This window comes from Spermophilus citellus (genome assembly GCF_964194105.1).
Source record: "Spermophilus citellus genome assembly, chromosome: 3".
In the NCBI taxonomy this organism is placed as follows: domain Eukaryota; kingdom Metazoa; phylum Chordata; class Mammalia; order Rodentia; family Sciuridae; genus Spermophilus; species Spermophilus citellus.
The window spans coordinates 5,668,676-5,690,591 of NC_138184.1; the positions used below are offsets into that span (position 1 = coordinate 5,668,676).

The following is a 21,916-nucleotide window of genomic DNA, read 5'->3' on the forward strand; positions in this document are numbered from 1 at the left end:
CCTCAAAGACCTCTGGACAGAGCAGTTGCAGCAGGGGTGGGGAAGGGCACCTGATTGCAGAGGTTCCAAGAAAACTAGGTGGCATAGTCAGAGGTGAGAGCTATGCCTTTGTCTCCTAAAAACAAGTTCTGGGTTTAATTTACGTGTGAGGCTCACTCCCCCCAGGGTTAGGGTGGCTTTTAACTCTCCAGTGTGAGGGAATCTGCATATTCTGCACCTCCTCCATCCCATAACCTGGGCCAGGGCTTCCTCAGGATTTCCTTCCTGCCTGGAGTGGTGTTGTGTGGGTCAGTGTGGGAGTGTCTGCACAGGTTGTGTGGCCACCTGAGATGAAAGCACTGTACAGGTGGGCATGAGGATGGTCGAACAAGGCTCACCTCGGCCCTCTATTTGCATAAAGCTAGTATCTGTCCTGAGGTATCAACTCAATCCAAGTAGGTGAGCTGATACCTCCCTCCATGAAGGTTTTCTTCCCTTTTTTTTCTTGTATTAAAATATTCAACTGAGTTTTCTCTCCCCTGTATTTCAATCATCCCAGCTGATTCTCAGAGAGGCAATGATTTTGGTGAGTTACACTGAAAAATGGAGGCGGCAGGGCTTATAATTGGGGGCCTGGGAAATTTAAACAAAGGGATTAGGTGTGGCTAAGGATCTTCAGGGCATCCATATGATAAATCAGGTGATCATCAGACTTTCAAAGACAATGTTCAAAGTTTTTGTTTGGAGTGAAATCAAGGAAGACTTCTATAATGGATTCATTTATTTTTTCTACAGTAGAGAATCCTGCATTCCTTTCAGTTCTCAGCAGCCTTGGCTCGTAGCAGTTACTCCAAACTTGGCCTCCTCTTCACCCAGCTCCCTCCTCTGGGTCTTTCTCCTTCCTTCCTGTAAGGACACCAGATCACTGAAGGTAGGGGACACCTTTAATTTGGGATGTTTTCAACTTCAGATCTTCATATTCAATAAGATCACATCTTTAAGTTCTGAGTAGACACAAATTTTTGGCAGACACCTGTCAACCCACCATGCCCTCCCACTCAACTTGAGGTTGAGGAAAATCCATCATGGAAGCGATAGCTTTTGTCTAGACCTGAAGGGAATCTATCAGCCTGAGCTGTACAACGCATACACACAGGCTTCCTGTCATGTCTGAGTGCTAACAGTATTGGAGGGGTGTTTTCTTTCAAAGTAGATTCAGTGTAGTAAGGTTAAGGTCATTGCACATCTACAGATATTTGTACTAATTCAGCTCCTAGTGTTATGCTGTGGGAACACCACTTTCCCCACATTACTGGCCAATACAGTCTTGCTAAACTAAAAATTCCAATCGAATCAACCAAAAGAGGGAATGTTGGCATTTTACTTTTTTTTTTGGTAGATGGACACAATACCTCTATCTATCTATCATCTATCTATCTATCTATCTATCTATCTATCTATCTATCTATCTATCTATCTATCGTGCTGAGGCTCTACCACTGAGCCCCAGCCCCAGCCCTAGTATTTTACTTCTTAAGTTTCCTTTTTAGGCTGAGGTCGGCAACCTCTGTTACATCAGGAACCTTTGTATTTTCTGTGAATGGACATACTCGGAATTAACCCATTCCTCTTATGATTCTTGGTCTTTTCCTTTGGGAAGAGTTCTTTAACTGGTGCATGTTAATTGCACAGAATGGTAGGTATCACTGTGGTATATTTGTGCATCAGAAAAGCAGAACTTGATCAATTTTGCTCCCCAGTGTCTCCCCTGCCCTTTTCTCCTCCCGTCCTCTAGCTTGGGAGGAGTTTGTAATGTTAGCCTTAAGCGATAAGCTGCCAACATTTTTATCTATTTGGGTTTTTGCCATGATTTACGAGTTCTGCCTTCTCGATACTGGTCCTTGTACTTTTTTGCTTTCCCTGAATTGTGTCCACAACTGACTTGAGAGTGTAAGGAAAAGTCCTAACAATGACCCAGAAAACCAGATCAGCGCCATCATGGCTCTGACCACATCCTCTCCAATTCTCCCTCAACACCAGCCCGGCACGTTCCTGTCACCATACTGGCCTCATTATGGGCCTCTGTGTACCAAGACTGCTCTTGCCACACAACTTTACATCTCACTGTCTCACCTCATCAAGGTCTCTGCTCAAATGTCCCTTAAATGAGGGGTCTACTTTCCTATTTTACATAAATGTGTTAAGTTTTCAAGTCTCCTCAAATCTTAGAATATTTTAGTTTTCTGCCTATAATCTATCCCTTTCCCATTAGGATGAAGTAGTTCAATAGAATGTACTCAACAAGTAGGTTAGTGGTCAGGAGGATGGGCTGTCTGGGTTCAAATGTGAGCTCTCTACTAGCCTGTGAACTGAGGCAAATATCATAAGTGCACCACACCAGTTTGCTCACGGATAGGTAGGATAATAACCAACATACTTAAGGAACACTCAATAGTTGATATTTGTAAGGCATTCTTAAGGTGCTATGTAAGTGTTTGATCATTTATTATCAATGCAATATAATGCTTTGTTATACGAAAACATGACCCCTACATAAAAGGAATGATTTACAAGAAAATTCCTAATCTGGTATGCACTTAGTAACAGCATATCAAAATAAATAAAAATGACAGAATTACAGGAAGAATGTTAATCCATAGTCATAATGGAAGACTTTACTATGCCTCTATCACTAAGTAGGATTAAAAGAAAAAAATCAGTACATATTATAACACAATAAGATTGTATTAATATGCATATGCCCTATGTCTACATATTAAAGAATATACAGTTTTCAAAGAAACATGAAACATGGATAAAATGTGACAAACTAATAGGTTTATGGTTAGATACTACATTCAGCTGCAAGTTAACATCATCTTGAAAACAAATCACTTTGGCTTCAGCCAGTGAGGGGTTACTTTTAATCATAGGAAGAAAAATCTCAAGAATAAACAGTCTCTGGCTGATACAGCCAGAGGCTCTTGAGGAACCCAAAGCGTTTTCTTTCTTTCTTTCTTTCTTTTTTTTTTTTTTTAAGTTTTGCTGCACTCTAGTTGTCAACACAGTAAAAAAAAAAAAAAAAAAAAAAAAAGAGGCAACAAAACCCCCCAAACAAATAGACCCTTCAATCTGCAGACCTTTCCAAGAGAAAGTAACGGTAACATGAATAGAAAAGAGAGCTTCCCTCAGTCCCCTGCCCCCAGTGAGTCCTGCCCAGTCCTCGTGTCCAGCAGAGTGGAACAAAGGTGGCAGATAATTTTCAATTCTGCTTACAGACAACCTGAACAAACTGTTAAGTAGGGGAGAACGGACATTGGGAAAGAAGCTAACAGCATCTGTCACACAAGTATAGGAGGAGAAAATAGCTTCATAAAGCCCACAAATTCTGACAAAAATACCACTTTGAAAAAAGTGCACCAGAAATGTTGTTTAATGTCCATTAAGATGAGAGCATTCGGGAGCTATTCAGAAATAACTTTTTGATAGTAGAGGATAGGAAAGGCAGCAGAATACAACAGACACTAGTATGGCAATATGCAAATCAATGGAAGTGTAACTGATGTGATTCTGCAATCTGTATACGAGGTAAAAATGGGAGTTCATAACCCACTTGAATCAAAGTGTGAAATATGATATATCAAGAACTATGTAATGTTTTGAACAACCAACAATAAAAAAAAGAAATAACTTTTTGAATATGCAATGTACCAATGTTTTCAAAGAGTAAATTATAATAAATACATTGCAGTAAAATTTTGGAACACAACTTAGGGTTCATTTTAGGAAAATGATAAAGACACAAATGTTTGTATGAAAACATACTGAAGTGCTGGGGCTATAGCTCAGTGGTACAGTGCTTGCCTCGCATGTGTGAGGCATGGGTTCGATTCTCGGCATCACATATAAATAAATAAAGATCCATTGACAACTTAGAAAATATTAAAAACAAAACAAAAAAACAGACTGAAAAATTAATGAGCTAGTGGCCCACCCTGCAGGTGAGATGTTGGCAGGGGACTCTACACTCACTGTATGTTTTGTTTCCAGTACAGATTATTCTGCAGTCATTCATGAAGTGCTGAGATGGAGGCACCTAACAGACTCCACTCCTGGTGTCCCCTGGTGTCCTCCAGTGAGTTCCTGAATCACTGAAAAACTTCCAAACACACTTATAGGTTTTGCATTCAGGGACCATTTAACACAAGAGGCATCCTTGAAGGCTTTCCCTGTCCTTTGTGTTAATAAATTTTCGTCTTTAAAAAAGTGAGAGAATAAGTCAAATGTGGGGGTGCATGTCTTTTAACTCCAGCTACGTGGGAGGCTGGAGCAGGAGGATTGCAAGTTTGAGCCTAGTCTGGGCAACTTAGCAAAATTCTGTCTCAAAAAGGGCTGGGGGTGTAGCTCAGTGGTAGAGCACTCATGCGCAAGGCCCTGTGTTCAAGCTCCAGTACTTAACAAAACGAAAAAAACAGAACATTCTCAAGTCTTTCCCATAGTCACTGTGGACATACCTCACTGTCTGGTGGTCAGTAATGTGGACATTTGGGCCACAGGGTTTTACACATTTCTGAAGTCTTCCTCTGTTGTGTGATCTCACGTGTGTCAGACACACACTCTTTTGACCTTCAGAGGGCTTTCCCCTGAGTGGGAGCTATTACTGAAGGGTTTCCTATCGTCATTACACTCCTCAGGTTTTTCCTAATACACAATCTTTCGGGCACGTCGGAGTGAGTGTGGGCTGAAAGCTTTACCACAGAGATGGTGCTCACAGGTTTCTCTCCAGAATGGATGGACCAGAGAGCTTACTGAGGCTATGTCACAATGATTAAAAGGATGAGGGTCTGCTGAAAGCTTTTCTTCATTAATTTCATGGCAACTTTCTAAGAAGGGTCTCTGATCTGTCTCCTGATACTCATGTTTCTGTAGTCTTCTCCCACACAGTATCACAATCATTCTGTGACCAATTCCATATGAAAGAGGTGAAAACATCCTTCTGCGCCTAGGTGGTAGGACATTATGGCTTCTTCAGTGGCCCTCCCTTGAATCACTTACTTTGGGAGGAACCTGCTGCCACATCGTAAAGCTACGTAGCCTTGTGGAGAGGCCTATGTGGTCAGGAAGTCTCCTGTCAACAACCAGCGCTGACATTCTAGGCATGTGAGGGCCATCTTGGAAATGGACCCTTCATTAGCAAAGACCTGCTGACCACAGCCCTGCCTGACATCTGGGCTGAAACCTCAAGAGATCCTGAGCCAGAACTACAAAGCTAAACTGTTCCTGAATTCCTTTTGGAAACTGTGAAATAATAAATGCTTCTTGTTTTAAGTCAAAGTTTTGGGGAATGATTTGTTAGGCAGAAACAGATAACTTGTATACCTGGTGTGAGTTCTCTCAGGTTGTCTTAGGGTGAGAGGTCAACAAGTGCTTTCTCATAGAGATTTCCAGTTATTTCTCATCACAACTCATATCCACCTGTTATGTATTCTCTTGTGCACGGAGAGATAAGAGTTGCTGGTAAAAGATTTCCCACAATGGTTACATTCATAGGGCTTTTCTCCAGTGTGAGTTCTCAAGTGCTTCTTAACAGCAGAGAGGTTATTAAAGGCCTTCCCACAGTCACTGCACTCGTAGGGTTTCTCTCCAGTATGTATTCTCTTGTGCACAGTCAGAGAAAAGCTGCTGCTGAAGGATTTCCGACACTCGTTACATTCATAGGGTTTCTCTCCTGTGTGAGTTCTCACGTGCTGTGTCAGATAGGAGCTCTTCCTGAAGGCTTTCCCACAATCATGGCACTCATACGGTTTCTCCCCTGTATGAATGCTGTTGTGTCCAGTAAGAGAGGACCTGGTGCTGAAGGCCTTTCCACACTGATTACATTCATGGTGATTCTCCCCTGTATGGATTCTCTTGTGGCTTTTGAGGTTACAACTAGTGCGGAAGACGTGAAAACACTGGTTACATTCATAAGGTTTTTCTCCGGTGTGAATTCTCACGTGCAACCTAAGGGATGAGGGATCACTAAAGGCTTTCCCACAGTGATTGCATTCATAGGGTTTCTCTCCATTATGAATTCTCCTATGAATAGTAAGGTAAGACCTGCTGCTGAAGGATTTTCCGCATTGATTACAGTCATAGGGTTTTTCTCCAGTGTGAATTCTCTTGTGCTGAGTAAGGTTAGATTTGGTGCTGAAGACTTTAAAGCACTGATTACATTCATTGATTTTCACTCCACGATGACTTCTTTCCTGTTGATTGAGAGGTGAATGGTAACTATAACATAATATTTTAAATATTTGATATTTGTGTATCAATTCTCTTTCCTAGGAATTTTGCTACATCATTATAATTGATGTTTTGGCTACTTTCAGCTTATGTATGGCTTCTGACTTAAGTCTTTGAAGTTGAAAAAGAGAGATGCTTTGCCACAGGTATTTATATTCACTAGACATTTTCTGATAAATTTAAGACCAATTTATGTTTCAAATGGACAAAACTTGAGTCACATTTAATGAAATAATTATTTGTGAGAACACTCGGTGAAGAAACAAGTTAGAAGTTAACTTACACTTTTCTCCAAAGTCACAGCAATTTTGCAGTATCTCTCTAGGGACACCATTTTCTCAAGTGTAAATGACACTTTCCACAATGAATGTCTGGGTTATTTCTTTTCTAGGATGGGATTTCTTCCTACTATGGAAAACCAGAAATCATCCATTGTCTTACCATTTTTATACTTTTAGTCTGTTCTTTTCTAAAAACATGCTTCTTAGGAGTCAGCCATTTGGTTTTAAGTACAGTATCCAAATCTGAAACAAATGGAAAAGAAATTTATGTTGATGAGGAAAAGAAACGACCACCACATGACTGCAATTGGTCCTGGAGGGGGTTTGCAATGAAGGGGGCTTCGTTATGGAAATTTTAGGTATTAGTTTTTTAAAAAACAATTCTAATGTGGAAGCTAGAGAGAAAAAAAAATTTAAAAAGGGACCTCACAGAAGGGAGACCAGGAGAATAAAGAAAGGGGATCAGAGGTGGGGAGGAGAAGAAGGGAAGGACATTAAGTTGATCAAATTATATTATGTACATGTTCAAACATATCATAATGAATCTACTATGTATAATTATCATGCACTAATTAAAATAAAGGATTCTAGAAAGATTAATAAAAGACTAACAAGGTATTATCAGAAAAGAAAAGTGGGATTTAAATTTAGAAAACAGCTGCATTTTAGGTTCTCCCTAGAGCAAAAGAAAAGTATGAGATGATGGAGAACTGACGAGAAAAGAAAAAGAGTACACAAGAAACTTCCTTGTCCGTCTTTGTCATTTTACAAATTCTCTGATGATACTCCCAACTCCTGAGTCCCTGGCCACAGCTGCTCCTCACAAGGACTCATATCTACCTGGTGCTCACCTGGACAGGTGCTGGGAAGGATTCCTCTCTCCTCTGTCACCGTCTTGTCTTCTTGCTCCAACTGGGAGATCAAACTGTGTTTATCAACATGACACCCTATTTATGGAGAAAATACACATGGTGTGCAGAGACTGTCTGCAGGACAGTAACTCCATGAAAATTAAAGCCAAGACTTCTGAAGATGGAAAAGTGTGACTTCAGAAACAGTGGAATAATTTCATCTAAATTCTGAGCATTGTAACTTACAAGGAACAAAAATGAAAGTATCCTTAACTCAATATTCAGAATGATAGGGCTTAAATAGTTCCAGAAGCCCATGCCTAAAGTCAGACACATCTTTTAGAGGCCCTCACTTAGTATTGAGAGTTAGGATAAGAGATGTTCTGTGCATAGAGAGGGCATTAGACAGACAGCTATGTGAGGAGGCAGATCTGTCTACCTTGTTCACCACTATCCCCACGCCCTCCCAGTCCCAAGATAGAGAGGTGCTCAACAAAGACTGTCCACAGTGACAGCAATGAAAACAGTCGAGTAGGGAACTCTAAGCGCCCATCCCTCCACAAAAGACTGTACAAATAAACTGCAAAAATGTTCAAGATCATCTTTATTGGAGCTCTGGAAACTTATCAAAAGTTTATAGCAGTCAGTTAAATGTCTAATCAAGGGAAAAATAAATAGCTGGATCTGGGTAAGAGTATTATGACATTTTAACGGAACCAGACCAATCTTCTCTGTTTTGGCCGAGAAGACAGAGCCAGCATTACTACTCATGGAGGGAGCACAGTGGACTTCACTCGGTGATTTCTTCTGACCTGTCTGTGGGCTTCCTGCAGGACTAGGTCAAAGGGCTTGCCTTATTTGTCTAACTCCCAACTCTGAGAACCAAGCTTGTGATCCGGGACCCGTGTCAACTTTGCGGAGAAGGGCAGTAAAACACCATGCCTCTGAGGTGCCCCTCCCCTCTCCCCCAAACCTAGCCAAATTACTGGAACAATGAGGGTGAGTCTAAGCTGGAATGTCCAGATACATAATATTCTGAAGGACCCTGGGAATTAGGGTAAGTAGTGTTACCTGTAGAAAGCTGCTTGCTTACACGCATGCCAAGTTCCTTGGGTGCTGGTCCCACAGGGACAAAGTAAGCTGGCTAGTGATGTCACTACTTCTGTAGTCTAGCTTATAAACCCCTTTCCCTGTGGTAACTGGTGTGGAACTGGGGGCACTGTGGAGAGGACAAGTGCTACTTGTCTAGCCAGTGACCACTGGACAAAGTATTGAGAGGGACGGACATGCTGTTTTCTGGAGTCATTTTGTGAGGGATGGAGGCATTATTCAAGGAAGCACTGTGAAGGACGAAGGTGCTACTGGCCCAGCCTGTTGCCCCTGAACACTCCCTGCAGGCATTTCTCAATTAACCCTTTGACTCATATCCCATCTCCAGGTGTCGTCTTTGGTCTCTCAGTAAACCTAGTGCAAATGGGCTGTGAACCTTCCACATGTGACAGATTTAAAGGCCAATGTACTAGTCAGTCCTGCCAGGGAGTAGATGCAAACAAAACTAGTACGACCAGAAAGCCTGGAAGAAAAAGTGGGGAAAAAGATGTTTGATGTGTATGGCTTTGAACAGTCCCCCATGCTCCTAGGAGTTCAGAACTCTGAAGTACAGCTACCCTATAACAACAAGGCTAAAGGGACACCTTCAGGCTAAAATCAAAGGACAATGGAAAGTAACTCCAATCCACACAAGGGAAGAGCACTGGCAGGGCTGGGGCGGCTCCGAGGGAGAGCACTTGCCCGGCTTTCATCCTCAGCACTGGGACAAACAGAATTAGAGAACACAGGTAAAGGTAAACATAGAGGTGAATAATAGTCAAGGAAGATATAGGGTTGGTTTGCAACTTTTCTATTTTTCTGATATCACTTAAAGATAAAGGCCTAAATTGATTAATTATAAATCTACCTTAATGGGTGCACAATTCATGATGATACAATTTGAGACAAAACAACTATGGGAGAAGGAACACAGCTACATAGGAGTAAAGTCTTTTTTACTATTGAAATTAGGCTGGTATTAAACCAAACTAGACTGTTATAACAAATGAAAACATAAATGGTAATCCTGAGGGCAACCACTAAGAAAATAACTGAAGAACACACAAAAGAATGGGAATCAAAACAGCCCATGAGAAAATAGTTAACAATAATGGAAAAATTGAGAAACAAAAATGAAAAAAAGGATGAGGCTCAATTAAAAGGCAGATTTTGGCAGAATGCATGTAAAAATAATCCAGTGACATGCTATGTATTACAGGAAACTCATTTTACAGTGAAGGCACAAACATGCTGACAATGAGAGGAGAGAAAAGGATGCACAGAGGCACTGCAGACAAAAGCCGAGAAGAGAGGGCAGCCTCTGCTGAGGTCAGGCCGAACGCTGCGCTTGAGAGAAGACTGCTGCAAGATACGAGTAAAGATGTCATACGCATCATCGATATAAACGTACAGGGCCAATTCACAAAGAAAATTCAGTAATTATAAACAATACATACCTGATAGAACTTCAAAATAAAAAAATGACAGAATCGAAAGGAGAAAGAGTTCTATTCCTAGTGGTTTGAGACTTTAATACCTCATTTTCAATAACGAATAAAGTAACTCATATTGGTTAATAAGGAAACAGAGGACTTAAGAAACACTTCAAGCTAATGGGACCTAAAAGGCACAAAGAGCAGCCATCCCACAAGAGAAGACACGCTGATCCCAGATGCTTATGGAACTCTGGCAGGTCATATGTCAGGCTATAAAACAGGGCTCACTAAATTTAAAAACGATGAAGTCACTGGGCACAGGGGTGTGCTCCTGGAGCCCCAGCTACTCGGGGGACTGAGGCAGGAGAACTGCTTCAGCACACAAGTTTGAGACCAGCTTGAGCAACGCAGCAAGAGCCCACCTCATAAATAAAATAATAAAATCATAAAAAGCATCTTCTCTAACAGAATGAAATAAAACAAATGAGCATCAGAAGGATACATACTGGGAAGCTTACTATTGTTAAGATCACAATCCCCCCCAAAGTGGTCCACAGAGATAAAGCGACCATATCAAAATCCTGATCCCCTTCCGTTTTTTTCCCCCTGAAATGGAAGCAAATCTTAGAATTCATGGAATTGCAAAGGAACCTGGATAGGAAAATCAGTCTTAAAAAAGAACAAAGCAGGAAGACTCACATTACCTTATAAAACTTACCAGAAAGCAACAGTTACCGAGAGAGTAAGGAACTAGCAAGGACACACCTGAGGACAACGGGAGAACTGCGAGCACACAGGCTCTGACGACCTGAGGCCAAGTAATACTTGACAAGGCCCCAAGACCATTTGTTGGGGGGAAGACCAGCCTCTTTTACAAAGGTGCACAACTGGGGACACACATGCTAAAGAATGAAGCTGACGCCTTCTCCACACCTTATGTAAGATTAACCCAATGACTCAAACACCTGGATTTAATGCTGACACTAGAAAACTGCTGGAAGAAAACAGGGCTAAGTCTTCACAACTGTCTTCGGCAATGGTTTCTTAGGTAAGAGACCAAAAGTGCAAGAAGCAACGAGGTAAACTGGACTTTATCAAAATTAAAATTTTTATGCATCAAAGGACAGTATCTTGAAAATGAAAAGAGACCCATGGAATGGAGAGAAATTATTTGCAAATTATACTTTGAATAAGGGTTTATTACCCAGAAGACACAACAAACTTTTACAACCCACTAAGAGAAGAACCAACAACCAATTTAAAAATGGGCAAAGGATTTGAATAGACACTTCTTCAAAGAAGAAACACAAACAGCCAGGAAGTGCATGGAAAGAGGCTCAGTGTGGTCAGTCACGGGGAAATGCAGATCAAAGTGAGACTCCACTCCACATCTCTCAGATGGCAACCACCAAGGACACACGTGGGAAGGTGGAGAACGCTGGACTCTCTCTCATTGTAGGGATGTAAATTGGTGCAGTTGCTGTGGAAAGGGCTGGCAGTTCCTTAAAAGCTAAACAAGTATCATGATCTGTCAGCATCCCCAGCCAAGAGAATTGAAAGCAGGTGTGTCAACAAAAATTTACACACAAATATTCACAGCAGTATTATTCATGATAGTCCCAAAGTAGAAACAACCCAAATGTTTATCATCCAATGAGTGGATAAACAAAATTCGATTATGTCCACACAATGGAATACTATTCAGTTCCTATTAAAAGGAACAAAACACTGATATATGGTACAACAGAGCTATAAATACTGTGTCACATGGAAAAAAAAACCCACAAAAGGTTACATATTTTATAATTTCATTTACATGAAATGTTGAGAATTGGCAGATCCACAGATAGAAAGCAGATTAATGGTTACCAGCAGCAACGGATGGAGAAGGTAATGGTACTGACTGCTTAAAGGGAGTAGGATATTTTGCTACAATGAAATACCTGAAGCTCGGTACTTATATTTATAAGCTAAAGAGGTTTATTTTGGCTAATGATTCTGAAATTTGATAAGTTGAAACATCATGGTGCAGGCCTCTAGAGAAGCCTCTGTGGCTCTGTTATAACATGGTAGAGAAGTGGGAAGGGAACCAGCTCCCGAGAGATGGAACAACCTATATTCCAGAGAGCTAACCTGGTGCCACGGACCTGACTCATTCCCTTTCTAAGAGTGCTGCTCCCTGACCCACTCATCTCCACCAGGCCCCACTACCTTGGTACTGCTTCACTGGGGACCAAGTTTCCCGTACATGAACCTTTGGGGGAGACACCATAGTTAAACCAGAGCAGGGGTGACAAAGAGTTCTGACTTTGTAGTGCTGATGATGGCACACAACACTGAGAACATTAAAAGCCACTTGATGGTACATTCTGCAATAATTCAACTGTTGAATTTTACATCAATAAAGATAAAATCAGAATAAAAGGAAAGTCTTGCTACCTGAGCCATTAAATCAATGCAGGGCTGACATTGGGCTTACCGAGGGAGGCCAGGTTCCTGCAGTTCTCCAGCATCACGTCTCGGTACAGAGTTCTTTGAGACGGGTCCAGCAATGCCCACTCCTCCTGGGAGAACTCCACAGCCACGTCCTTGAAGGTCACCAGGTCCTAGACCATCACAAACATTATGGCTTAGCTACAGAGCTGCCAAAACCAACAGGAAGAGGTCCAGGATGACAGATCCAGGGACAGGAAACCCAGAGCAGGATACAGGTGGGCAGGTCTGGGCTTTGTCCTCCGTGCTTGCCTCCTGTCTACTGGGCCCACCCCCAGATCCAGCGCTACAGAGACCTTCTTTTCCTACTGATTGTGAGCCCTTGGAGTCTTCCTTCCCTTAACTCCAGGGTTGAGCAGAAATACCTGGTAAAGGAATGAATGATTCCCCACAGCCATCAAAAGTTGTCTGAGGGGCTGGGGCTGTGGCTCAGTGCAGAGTGCTTGCTAGCATGTGTGAGGCACTGGGTTCAATCTTAAGCACCACATAAAAAATAATAAAGTAAAATAAAGGCACGCTGTCCATCTATAACTATAAAAAGAAGCTGTGAGGACATGGCCATCTCTTCTCAGCTTCCCCTTGAACTCTCAGAAGCACGTGATGCATTTATGGAGCTAAGAGGGAGCTTTGACAATGTAGGAGGTACTGACGTACTTGGACGTCTTCTGTGCAGCCCCTGAACCCTCATAAGGGGTCTGGGAGTCCTGTGATGTCTAAGGACCCATCAGTTGTGAGGCTCCAGGCCACTAAAGGAAGCAATTCCAAAGGAATGACGACAGGGAAAAAGGAAAAGCCGACTCACCTGTAGCCAGCTGGCCAGGAGCTCACCGGCTAGCCCCTCCTTCCCTCTGCATGGTTTCCTGTGAGGGGCTGGGCACAGGGAGGACTGATCTGGGGAAGAAGGAACAAGTCACAAGAATCCAGAATGCTGACACTCTGGAGGCTTCTCCATCCACCTGTGCTTGACCATACACCAAGACACACAGCCCATAAACAAGCCCACCCACACAGATACCCACCTGCACCTTCACAGAAAACCTGGACAAAGCTGTCTCACCCTTGCCAGAAAACAGGACTCAAAGGTCTGACTACACATAAAGAAGAGATTGCTGCCATCTCACAGATGAGGACATTGAGGTTCTCAAGTTTTTCTCAAGTTTATCAAAAGAATTAAGGATTAATTAAAAAACTCCCACATATTCACCATGTAGGTGACAGAGCACTAACATATAAACACCCAAGTCCTAAGTCCCAGGAGCCACCCCACCTGACCCCGGGGCCTCTGGTCCCACACCTACCTCACCTGTATGGCTCTCTCCTCTGTACTGCTCTGGGGGCTATGGACCCTCAAGCCTGAAATGGGCTGCCAAGACCCCTGACTCACCACAAGTGGGGGGCAGAACAGCGGCTGCCATCCTGTGACTCCAACAGCAAAGCTTCTGAACACCAGAAGGTGGTGGGAAACAGGACCCTCCTCTTGCTCCCACGGGGCACTGGGAGAGCACTCTGGAACCTGGAACAAGCAGGAGACAGGAAGTCTGCACAGCCTCTCCCTCTTGGGGCTGCTGAGTACAAGTCTTTCTTAGCCTGTCTACCATGCCCTCCTCAAAATACAAGTTCTGTTTTCCACACTTGGTCTTTATTCTGCTTAGCAGGTTGTAAGTCAGGGAAAAATAATAAAAAAAAAGGCAACTGTTTTCCTTTCACTCTCACACCACATCAGCATGGAATTTTGACACCAGCTATGTGGATTTCTCCCCACAAACAAGTAGGCAAATGATTCTGCAGTGGACACCAGCTGGGCACATTTTCTCCCTTCTCAGGGTGTCACAGCCCACAGGTTGGGGGCTCATCCCCAAGGCCTTCCCGGCACTTTAAATGTGAGTCACAAGTCCCAGGTTGTTCTGTGTGCTCTGACCAATGGCTGTAAATGGGGTTTCCCTCAAGCGCCTCCTCAGTTTGATGTACTTACTCAATGGCTTGGAGAACTCAGGGAATCACCTACAGACACTTACTGGTTCCTTATAAAGGATATCACAAAGGCACAGATGGAGGTACACAGGGGACGCATGGGGAAGGGGTGCCTTCTCTGGCTGTGTCCCCCTCCGGGAACCTCTCGTACAATTACCTAGGATCTCTCAGAACCCTGATCTTTTGGATTTTTATGCAGACTTCACTGCACAGGCATGATGGCCAATAGATGGAGCAGGGAAAGCCACCAGGCCTGTCTGTCCGGATCTCCCTGGCCTCTCCGTAGGGCTTTCCTTACCCAGAGCATGGGACAGAACCCCTCTGGAATGAGCAGTGTCTATGACCCATTATCAGACAAGGTAGGTCAGAGAATTCCTCTATGGCCAGCTTAAGGCAGGAGAAGACTAGATCCTGCCTTGGAGAAGAGAAATTTCACATTACGGCCTGACACAGGGAGGAAGCTCTGAGCTAGGAAAGGTGCATGAAAACCAACACACTGCGTATCATAATGGCAGAGCCACGCGATGGCACAAGCTGGCTTCCTGCCCCCAGGGGTAGGACCAATATGTCACTGCTCCACTCCTCTTCAAAACTGTGGCTTCACTGAGTCTCCTGAATATTCTTCCCATCCCAGTTGTTATCACAAACCTCACAGCTGCGACCCCTCAAATTCCGAGACTTTGCCCCTGACTCTCATTATTCCTTGAGCCTCCAGTCCCATCTCATTTGGTGGATAGCAGTGATGCTCACAACATTAGGGGTGTCCCAACTCCAGGGCCCCTGCCCTGTTCCCTATCAACCCCACCTTGCCATGGTCATCCACTGGCCCTGGTGTACCACCTGGAACAATCAGAAATTTCCATCTCTCCGAATTGAACCTTCTTTCTTTTCTACTGTTCACTCATTTTTTCCTCTCCTCACATCTGAGCATACCCAGCCTCCAGCTACCCTCTCCCATTTCCTTGTTTGTCACGGGCCAGCTCTTCTCTCATTTCACACACACTTAGCTTGACTTCATCATCCCCCTGTCAACACATGTCCTCATCCCCGCCTCGAGCTTATGGTGGCCCAGCAGAACTGCAGCCAGCCAGGATTCCATCACCACCTGCTTGTGGCCACATTTGAGCACATCAGCCTGCACAAGGGCTGTGATATGGTCACCTCTAGACAAACAAGCTCATCAACATGAACAGAGCCACCAACCCTGCAGGACAACCCCACAGGACCATGTAGCCTCACTCACCACACCTGTCGCCTCCCCACGAGTCTTGCAAAAGCTCCCTATTTCCCTCCAAGGCAACCAGCTTCCTAATCGGCCTTGATGACCCTAGCCTCCTGGGGCCACACTCTTGTGTGGTCCCTGACATGCCTGAATGAGGGCTGGCTCTGCGGAGGGGGCGACAGGGAGGACTTCTGAGGACAGGTCCTAGAAGGCATTGCAGCTTCTGCCTCAGGCTCCTGTTTGCTTGTTTGCTCCAGGGCACATCGACTTCCATGCTGGGGATGAGCAAGAGGCCCTGCCTGAGGTTTAGGGGGAGAGGAGCTGAGGCCGGCACTGACCTGCCAGCCACAGGGAGGCCTGGGAATCCTGGAGTGCGTGGATCCTGCAGATGGGACAGCCCCAGGTGGAAGTCCCCTGAAACCTCGGACAGTCCCAAGCCAGACCCTTTCAGCCACACTGCTCCTGCATTCCTGATCCACAACACCCGAGAGATCTGCCCTGCCTCCCTCCCGCTGTTAGACAAGGCATAGCCCCCCGCTCTCTGCAGGCTGCACTCGGCAGCTCTGTCCTGAGGTCCATCTCCTGCTTTGTAGGAGCTCTCTGTCCACTCTTGATAGTCTCTGGACATCCTTTCCTTTCAAGTTCTCCCTCTCTCCATTCAGGTCGGGTCTAGGATCCTCAGCAGTGAAACACACCTATGCTCCGAGCATGGTTTTCTTTCTGTTACTGCCAGTCTCTTTTCCTTAACCCAGCCAGAGTCACTCACTCCCATCCCACTCGCTTCCTCACATAACACCACCTGGTGTCCACCACTACTACTACTTTAAGGGTGATGCCCCTGGCAGTCACCAATGCACACCACAGTGACAGAAGTGCAGACCGCAGCCCCTCACATCAAACCTTCCTGAGGACTTTGTGCAAGGCCAGCTGACCCGGGAACTGTGACAGAACTGTCCTGCCTCCACAGGTACAGGAGGTCCTATCTCCCCAGCAGGGACCTAAGTTGTGCTCAGGTATAGTTTGGTTACTGAACTGAGGAGGGAGAAAGGGTTGGGATCCAGCCAGCTCACTGGGACCCCAAGAGGAAAGCAGGCAGAGGAGGCACTGAGATCCTTTCAGGCCACAAGCTCCTCTTCCTGAACTCTCCCACTGGGGCAGAAGGAGTTCCTGTTCAGTTGGATTTGGTGACTCTTGCCCTGCCCTGGATATGTTGGTGTTGGAAAAGGGTCACAGAGGATGGGCCATTCTACATCAGTGATGTCCAATACAACTTTTGGGGATGACAGAAATGTTCTATAATACTGCTCTGTCCAATATGGTGGCCATTAACTAACCAGATGTGGCTACTGAGTTTTAAAATGTTATCTGTGGGACAGAGAAAATGACCTTTCCATTGTGTTTAGCAGGTACCACAGTACAACAGGGCAGCTGTAGACATACTTGGGCCTGACTCCTCTAAGATGCAGGAAGGATCCTGGGAGTGGCAAAACGAGGGTGGGCATGTGGCCTTGGGTGAGGGGCTGGCTGCAGGTCTGCACAGGTAGAAGTCAGAAGCACACTAGTCCTCGGTGCCATCTGATGAATGCAAATGTGCTTTCAGTGAGAGCAATGAGAGCGAGCACTGGCACTTTCTCTCTGTTCTAAACTCCCCAATTCCATCTTTCTACCTCTTTCTTACTTCATAACCACCACGTAAACTCAGGAATGATCATCTGATTCCCAAACTTCTCCCTAACAACTCCTATCTTGCCTGAGTCAAGCCTTCATTTGGAGTCCTGAAGTCCCACAGCCTGAGAGCAAATGCACATCACACCACCCTCCAGCTCTCATGTCCTTGGTGTCCTCACACTGGCCTCAGAACAGAGAACAGCCAGGCCAGGTCCGCTTCTGCCTTTGGGTTGGGTCTGATGCACACCCATTCTTCTCTGCTGCCTAGGCCTCAGTCATCACTGTCTTCCCCGTTCCCAGAGTGTGCTGGGTCCTCTCCTGCTCAGAGGTTTTCCTTATGCTGTTCCCTCGACATGCAGTGGTCTCTTGAACACACCCTAGGGCCCTCACCCATCTAACCCTGCAACTAGCTAGACTCAAACCCCCCTTTAACTCTCAAGCTAGATACTAGCATTTTCCAAGAGGATTCTCTGTCCCCTCACAGTGAGTCCCATAATATTCATTTAAATTCATCTTCCCAGTTAGAATGGACACTCCAGGGAGGCAGTACAAGGTCTGTTTTCTCCAGGGTTCTCATGCATCTGGACCAGGGCATGGCTCAAGGAGGTGACCAACTGCTGTTTGCCTAGGACTGTCCTGGTTTGAACACTGAGAGTCCTGTGTCCTGGAAAACCCCTTAGTCTCAAATAAGTAGGAACAATCTGTCACCCTAAATTGTGTACCCAAATAATGTATATGGTGTGATAAGCATTCTTCAACAATGTTACAAGAAAGCTAGAATGAAAAATACACATATACATAATAAAGTCCCACAATTAAAATAAAATAATTTGAGATTCTCAGCATTATAAAATGGGCCATATTGCTATTTCAGAAGTTTTAAGAAATAAGTTAATTCCTATTAGGAGGCAAAGTGTTGAGCACCATCTTTCTTCTTTTTTTTTTTTTTTTAGAAATGAGTTTCTTCGACTTTAGTCTATGAGTTGTTGCTTAATCAATTTCCCAAATTTTTAAAATTTAAATTCTTCTTTTCAATTGTAGATGGACACTATACCTTAATTTTACTTTTTAAAAAAAATTTTTTAAAGTGGTGCTATAGATAGAACCCAGTGCCTCACAGGTGCAAGTTAAGCACTCTACCACTGAGCTATAGCCCCAGGCCCTTCCCAAATGTTTTAAATCTCAGTAGGGGGAGGGGGGGAACAAACAACTGTTCAAAATACATCAGGTTGCTGTTCAACACAATTTAAAATTTCTGTTACTAAACAAGGATGCTCAAATCATCTTTTTTGCAAATACCCCTGTGTTTTGAAGCTTTGTGGAGGATTTATAGGTTTAGAATGGGATGGGTCTGAGAAACGCTGCTAAGTATCCTGGTAGCCTTTAGTGGGAAGCCTAATAACACTAAATAAATAGGAATAAATACACATTTATATTTACATAAAATATTTATACTTATATTTACATAAAATCCTGCATTTTTAAATATCAGGACATACAGAAAATAATTACATATGCTTAAAGTTACTTACATGGATGTCTTGTAGGCTTATATGCATTTAACTATATTTACTTATTTACACATACATATTTTAGAATCCTTCCCCTGAATATAAGCCATCAAATAATTTTTCTTAAGATACTTTCACTCTTAGTCCCTCCTTCTGGGTACAACCTAAGTACAGGAAAAGGTGCACTGGCCATCCTATCTAGGAGCTTGTTCAGTTCCACATTGTACTCACCTGGTCACACTGAGTTCCACAGATCAGTGGATCACTGAGGCTGGTTTCATCATAAACCTGAATTTGAACGACGCTTTTCTTTTCTGAATAAAAGAAAAAAGGCCCAAGAATTTATTTTGATGCCTTTTATAATACGGTTGTTAGATAGGGATAAACCACTCCATTCTCCGTTTTCCCTTCTTCTTTTTTGTACTTATGGGCTTAAGGTGTGATGAGGACCCAGCCTGCTGGCCTGCAGGGATTTACCTTATTCCTATGCACATGTGCTCAAGACGGGAGAAGGCGGCTTCGTGTGTACACTTGGACCTGCTCAACCAATCTGGCTGGAAAGATTCTTATGTTGACTCCAGACGTCACCATAAAATCGGAAACGTCTTGTCACTTAGAGGCCCTGTACGTGACTCAGCTGAATTTTAAGCAGCTCATCTGGTTCATTCGGAACTTGAGATGCGAGGCCGCAGGCAGGGCTCCCCGCTCGGCACACAGCTCTTTGTTGTGGGGGACTGCACCGAGCTGTGGACGCGGCGTCCCCGGCCTTCACCGCGAGGGACAGTAACTCTGCCCCTAGCCCCGATCTACAACCCAAACGCCTGTAGACTCGCCCCCGGCGCGGACGGTGTGGGGGCTCCGCGGGGTCCCACCTGGGGAAACGGCAGCTGGGCGCTGACCCCAAGGAGCAGCCTGAGGCCTCACGCAGAGGCGGGGCTCCCGGGATGGGCGGAGGGACGCCGAGCCGGCGGTCGCGGGTGCCCGCGGCCCACGCCCCTCCCTGAACTCGCACCCCAGCCCCTCCCGCCGCTCACCGCCTCCGGCCCCTCCCGAGCGCCCAACGCGCCGACTCGCGAAGACGACCGGCCTTGCTCCCCTGCGAGCGACGCGCGGCTCCTCCCACGGCACCGCCCCGCGCTTCCGGTCGTGGGCGGGACGTCCCGCAGTCCACTTCCGGTCTCGGGCTGTCAGCCACAGACAGCTCCTCTAGTTTGGGGCTGCGTGGGGCGGGCGAGGATGCTGATCGCGCACCCCCTTCTCGGGCTGAGCTGTTTTAGTTTTCTTAGTGACCGTGTGCACGGTTGTGCCCCTGGATGGGTCAACCGCGGGGGCGACATCAGTCCTGGATAGGAGTCACAGGGAGGAGCGGGGTCGCTGGCGGGTGCCAAGCAGTGGAAGGCGTCGGGCCCGGGAGGCGGGGCCTGCCTGTGGGTGGAGACCGGTTCCGGGGGCGGGGCAGGGGCGGGGCCCAGTGCTGGGGGCGGGGTGGGGTGGCCCAGACTTGGAGGGAGAGGCTGACTGTGGTGGGTGGAACCTAGGTTTGGGGGCGGGTCTGTGGGCAGAGACCAATTCCAGGAGTGAAATACAGAAGGGCTGGGTTGTAGGATGGGGTTGCCAAAAGTCCCCTGGGGCTAGGGATATTAGAGACCAGCTCTGGGGATGTTAAGAGGTGAAACTTTTCTTGGACTGTAGAGATAGAAGGACGCTTAGAAACAACTTTTCTTCAGTCTGATCTCCATGATCATATAGCCCAATAGAATCAGGTTTTATATGCACAGATCCCTATAACTTGCTTTCCCAAGGCAGAAGATAAGGATTTAATACTATCTTAGTTTAAAAACTTTGGAGGCACAGGAGGGCATTAAGTTGTAGATACATGTATAGGAAATCTTCAGTGCTACACATTCAGTAAAATATCCTAAATCCCACCATTGTCTCTCAGTCCTCTTGCCCAGAGGACTTCCAGATAGAGTGTATACACGTATGTGTATGTATGTATATGCATGTGTATGTATGCTGTAGTAATTTATAGAACAAATTCTTATACCTAGTAAGTCACTGTTTTAGATACTGGAAATATGTATTGAACAAAGCATACAAGATTTCCTAATCTCAGAGAACTTGAATTTTAATGGTGGGCAGGGGGAATGAACAATGAATATTACAAATAAAACACATGATGTGTTAGATATTGATAAATGCAAAGGAAAAAATGAGGAGTGTAGTCTTGAGTGATCTTACCATTGACCACCTGTTCTCTTTTCTAAGCCCAAAGACTCCAATTGTAGTTTCTCACAGTGAGGCCTCTCCCTTGCCCTGAACAAACTGCAGACTGCATTCTAAACACCTCTTTAGTACAATGTTTACCCTGATTCTGGGGACCCCAGGGTGATTGGAATGTGGTGGCTTTGGGGAGTGGAGCTGGGAAGCCTTAGTAGCTGCAAGGGCGAGAGGCTGCTAACTTTCATAGTGGACAGCTCCTGGTTGTGAGCCAACAGAATCAACAAAAGACCTTATAGCATAAGTTCATATGATGCTTTAGCAAGAAGATAAATGGTCATGGCATATTTTCCTTCTGATTTAAGTTGCATATCATAATGCTTCTCAAGAGAGCACTCACAGGAAGCCACTATTGATTAATGGTGGTTGGCATGAGATGAAACATCTTTGCCATTCCCTCTAAGGTTTCTTGCTGAAGGCTTTCTCTTTGTCCTGCAATTAAAGTATGTTGAATAAAGCATGGGGGCTATAAATCATTCACTGGCCTTAGAAATCACACTTTTGGCCTTTTCAGTTTCTCTGGGCTGTATCTGTGCCTTCTATTCCGGTGGTGGTTGTCTCTAAAGATTTCTGGAAAACAGCATCCCATTTTTTCCTGATCAGACGCATAGTACTTTGTGCTCAACTTACTTCCCCCTTTGACATTCACTTCCTTCTGGCCACCATCTCTGAGATGGCATCACACTTCTTCACGGAGGTTCCATCTCCTTTGGAGATTGTACAGCTTAAATTATTCTTCCTGACACTGATGTGTGTGGCCAAGGGCGTCCTGCTGGCCCTCATGTCATACGACCGGTCCATTGCTGTGTGCCACCCCCTGCAGTACCCTGTGCTCATGAGATGCCAGGTG

At 44.9% G+C, this 21,916-nt stretch overlaps 1 protein-coding gene across 5 annotated transcripts; it reads right to left on the bottom strand.

The window, feature by feature from the left end:
* Window positions 1-1,446: 1,446 nt before the first annotated feature.
* ZNF558 (zinc finger protein 558) lies at window positions 1,447-19,941 on the bottom strand. Of its 5 annotated transcripts, XM_081283095.1 has the most exons (9): window positions 19,821-19,909; window positions 19,264-19,340; window positions 19,018-19,100; window positions 13,799-13,927; window positions 13,217-13,305; window positions 12,401-12,527; window positions 7,397-7,492; window positions 6,706-6,788; window positions 1,448-6,227 (listed from the first exon to the last, which is right to left on the bottom strand). In XM_081283095.1, the coding sequence occupies exons 4-9, from the start codon at window positions 13,827-13,829 to the stop codon at window positions 5,445-5,447; spliced, it is 1,209 nt and encodes a 402-aa protein (XP_081139221.1). In that variant the 5' UTR covers window positions 13,830-13,927; window positions 19,018-19,100; window positions 19,264-19,340; window positions 19,821-19,909; the 3' UTR covers window positions 1,448-5,444. The 5 variants fall into 5 exon arrangements, 4 of the variants coding, with proteins under 4 accessions (XP_081139223.1, XP_081139221.1, XP_081139222.1 ...); XM_081283096.1 differs by lacking the exon at window positions 19,264-19,340 and having other exon boundaries at window positions 19,821-19,941; XM_081283094.1 differs by having other exon boundaries at window positions 19,264-19,924.
* Window positions 19,942-21,916: the final 1,975 nt, after the last annotated feature.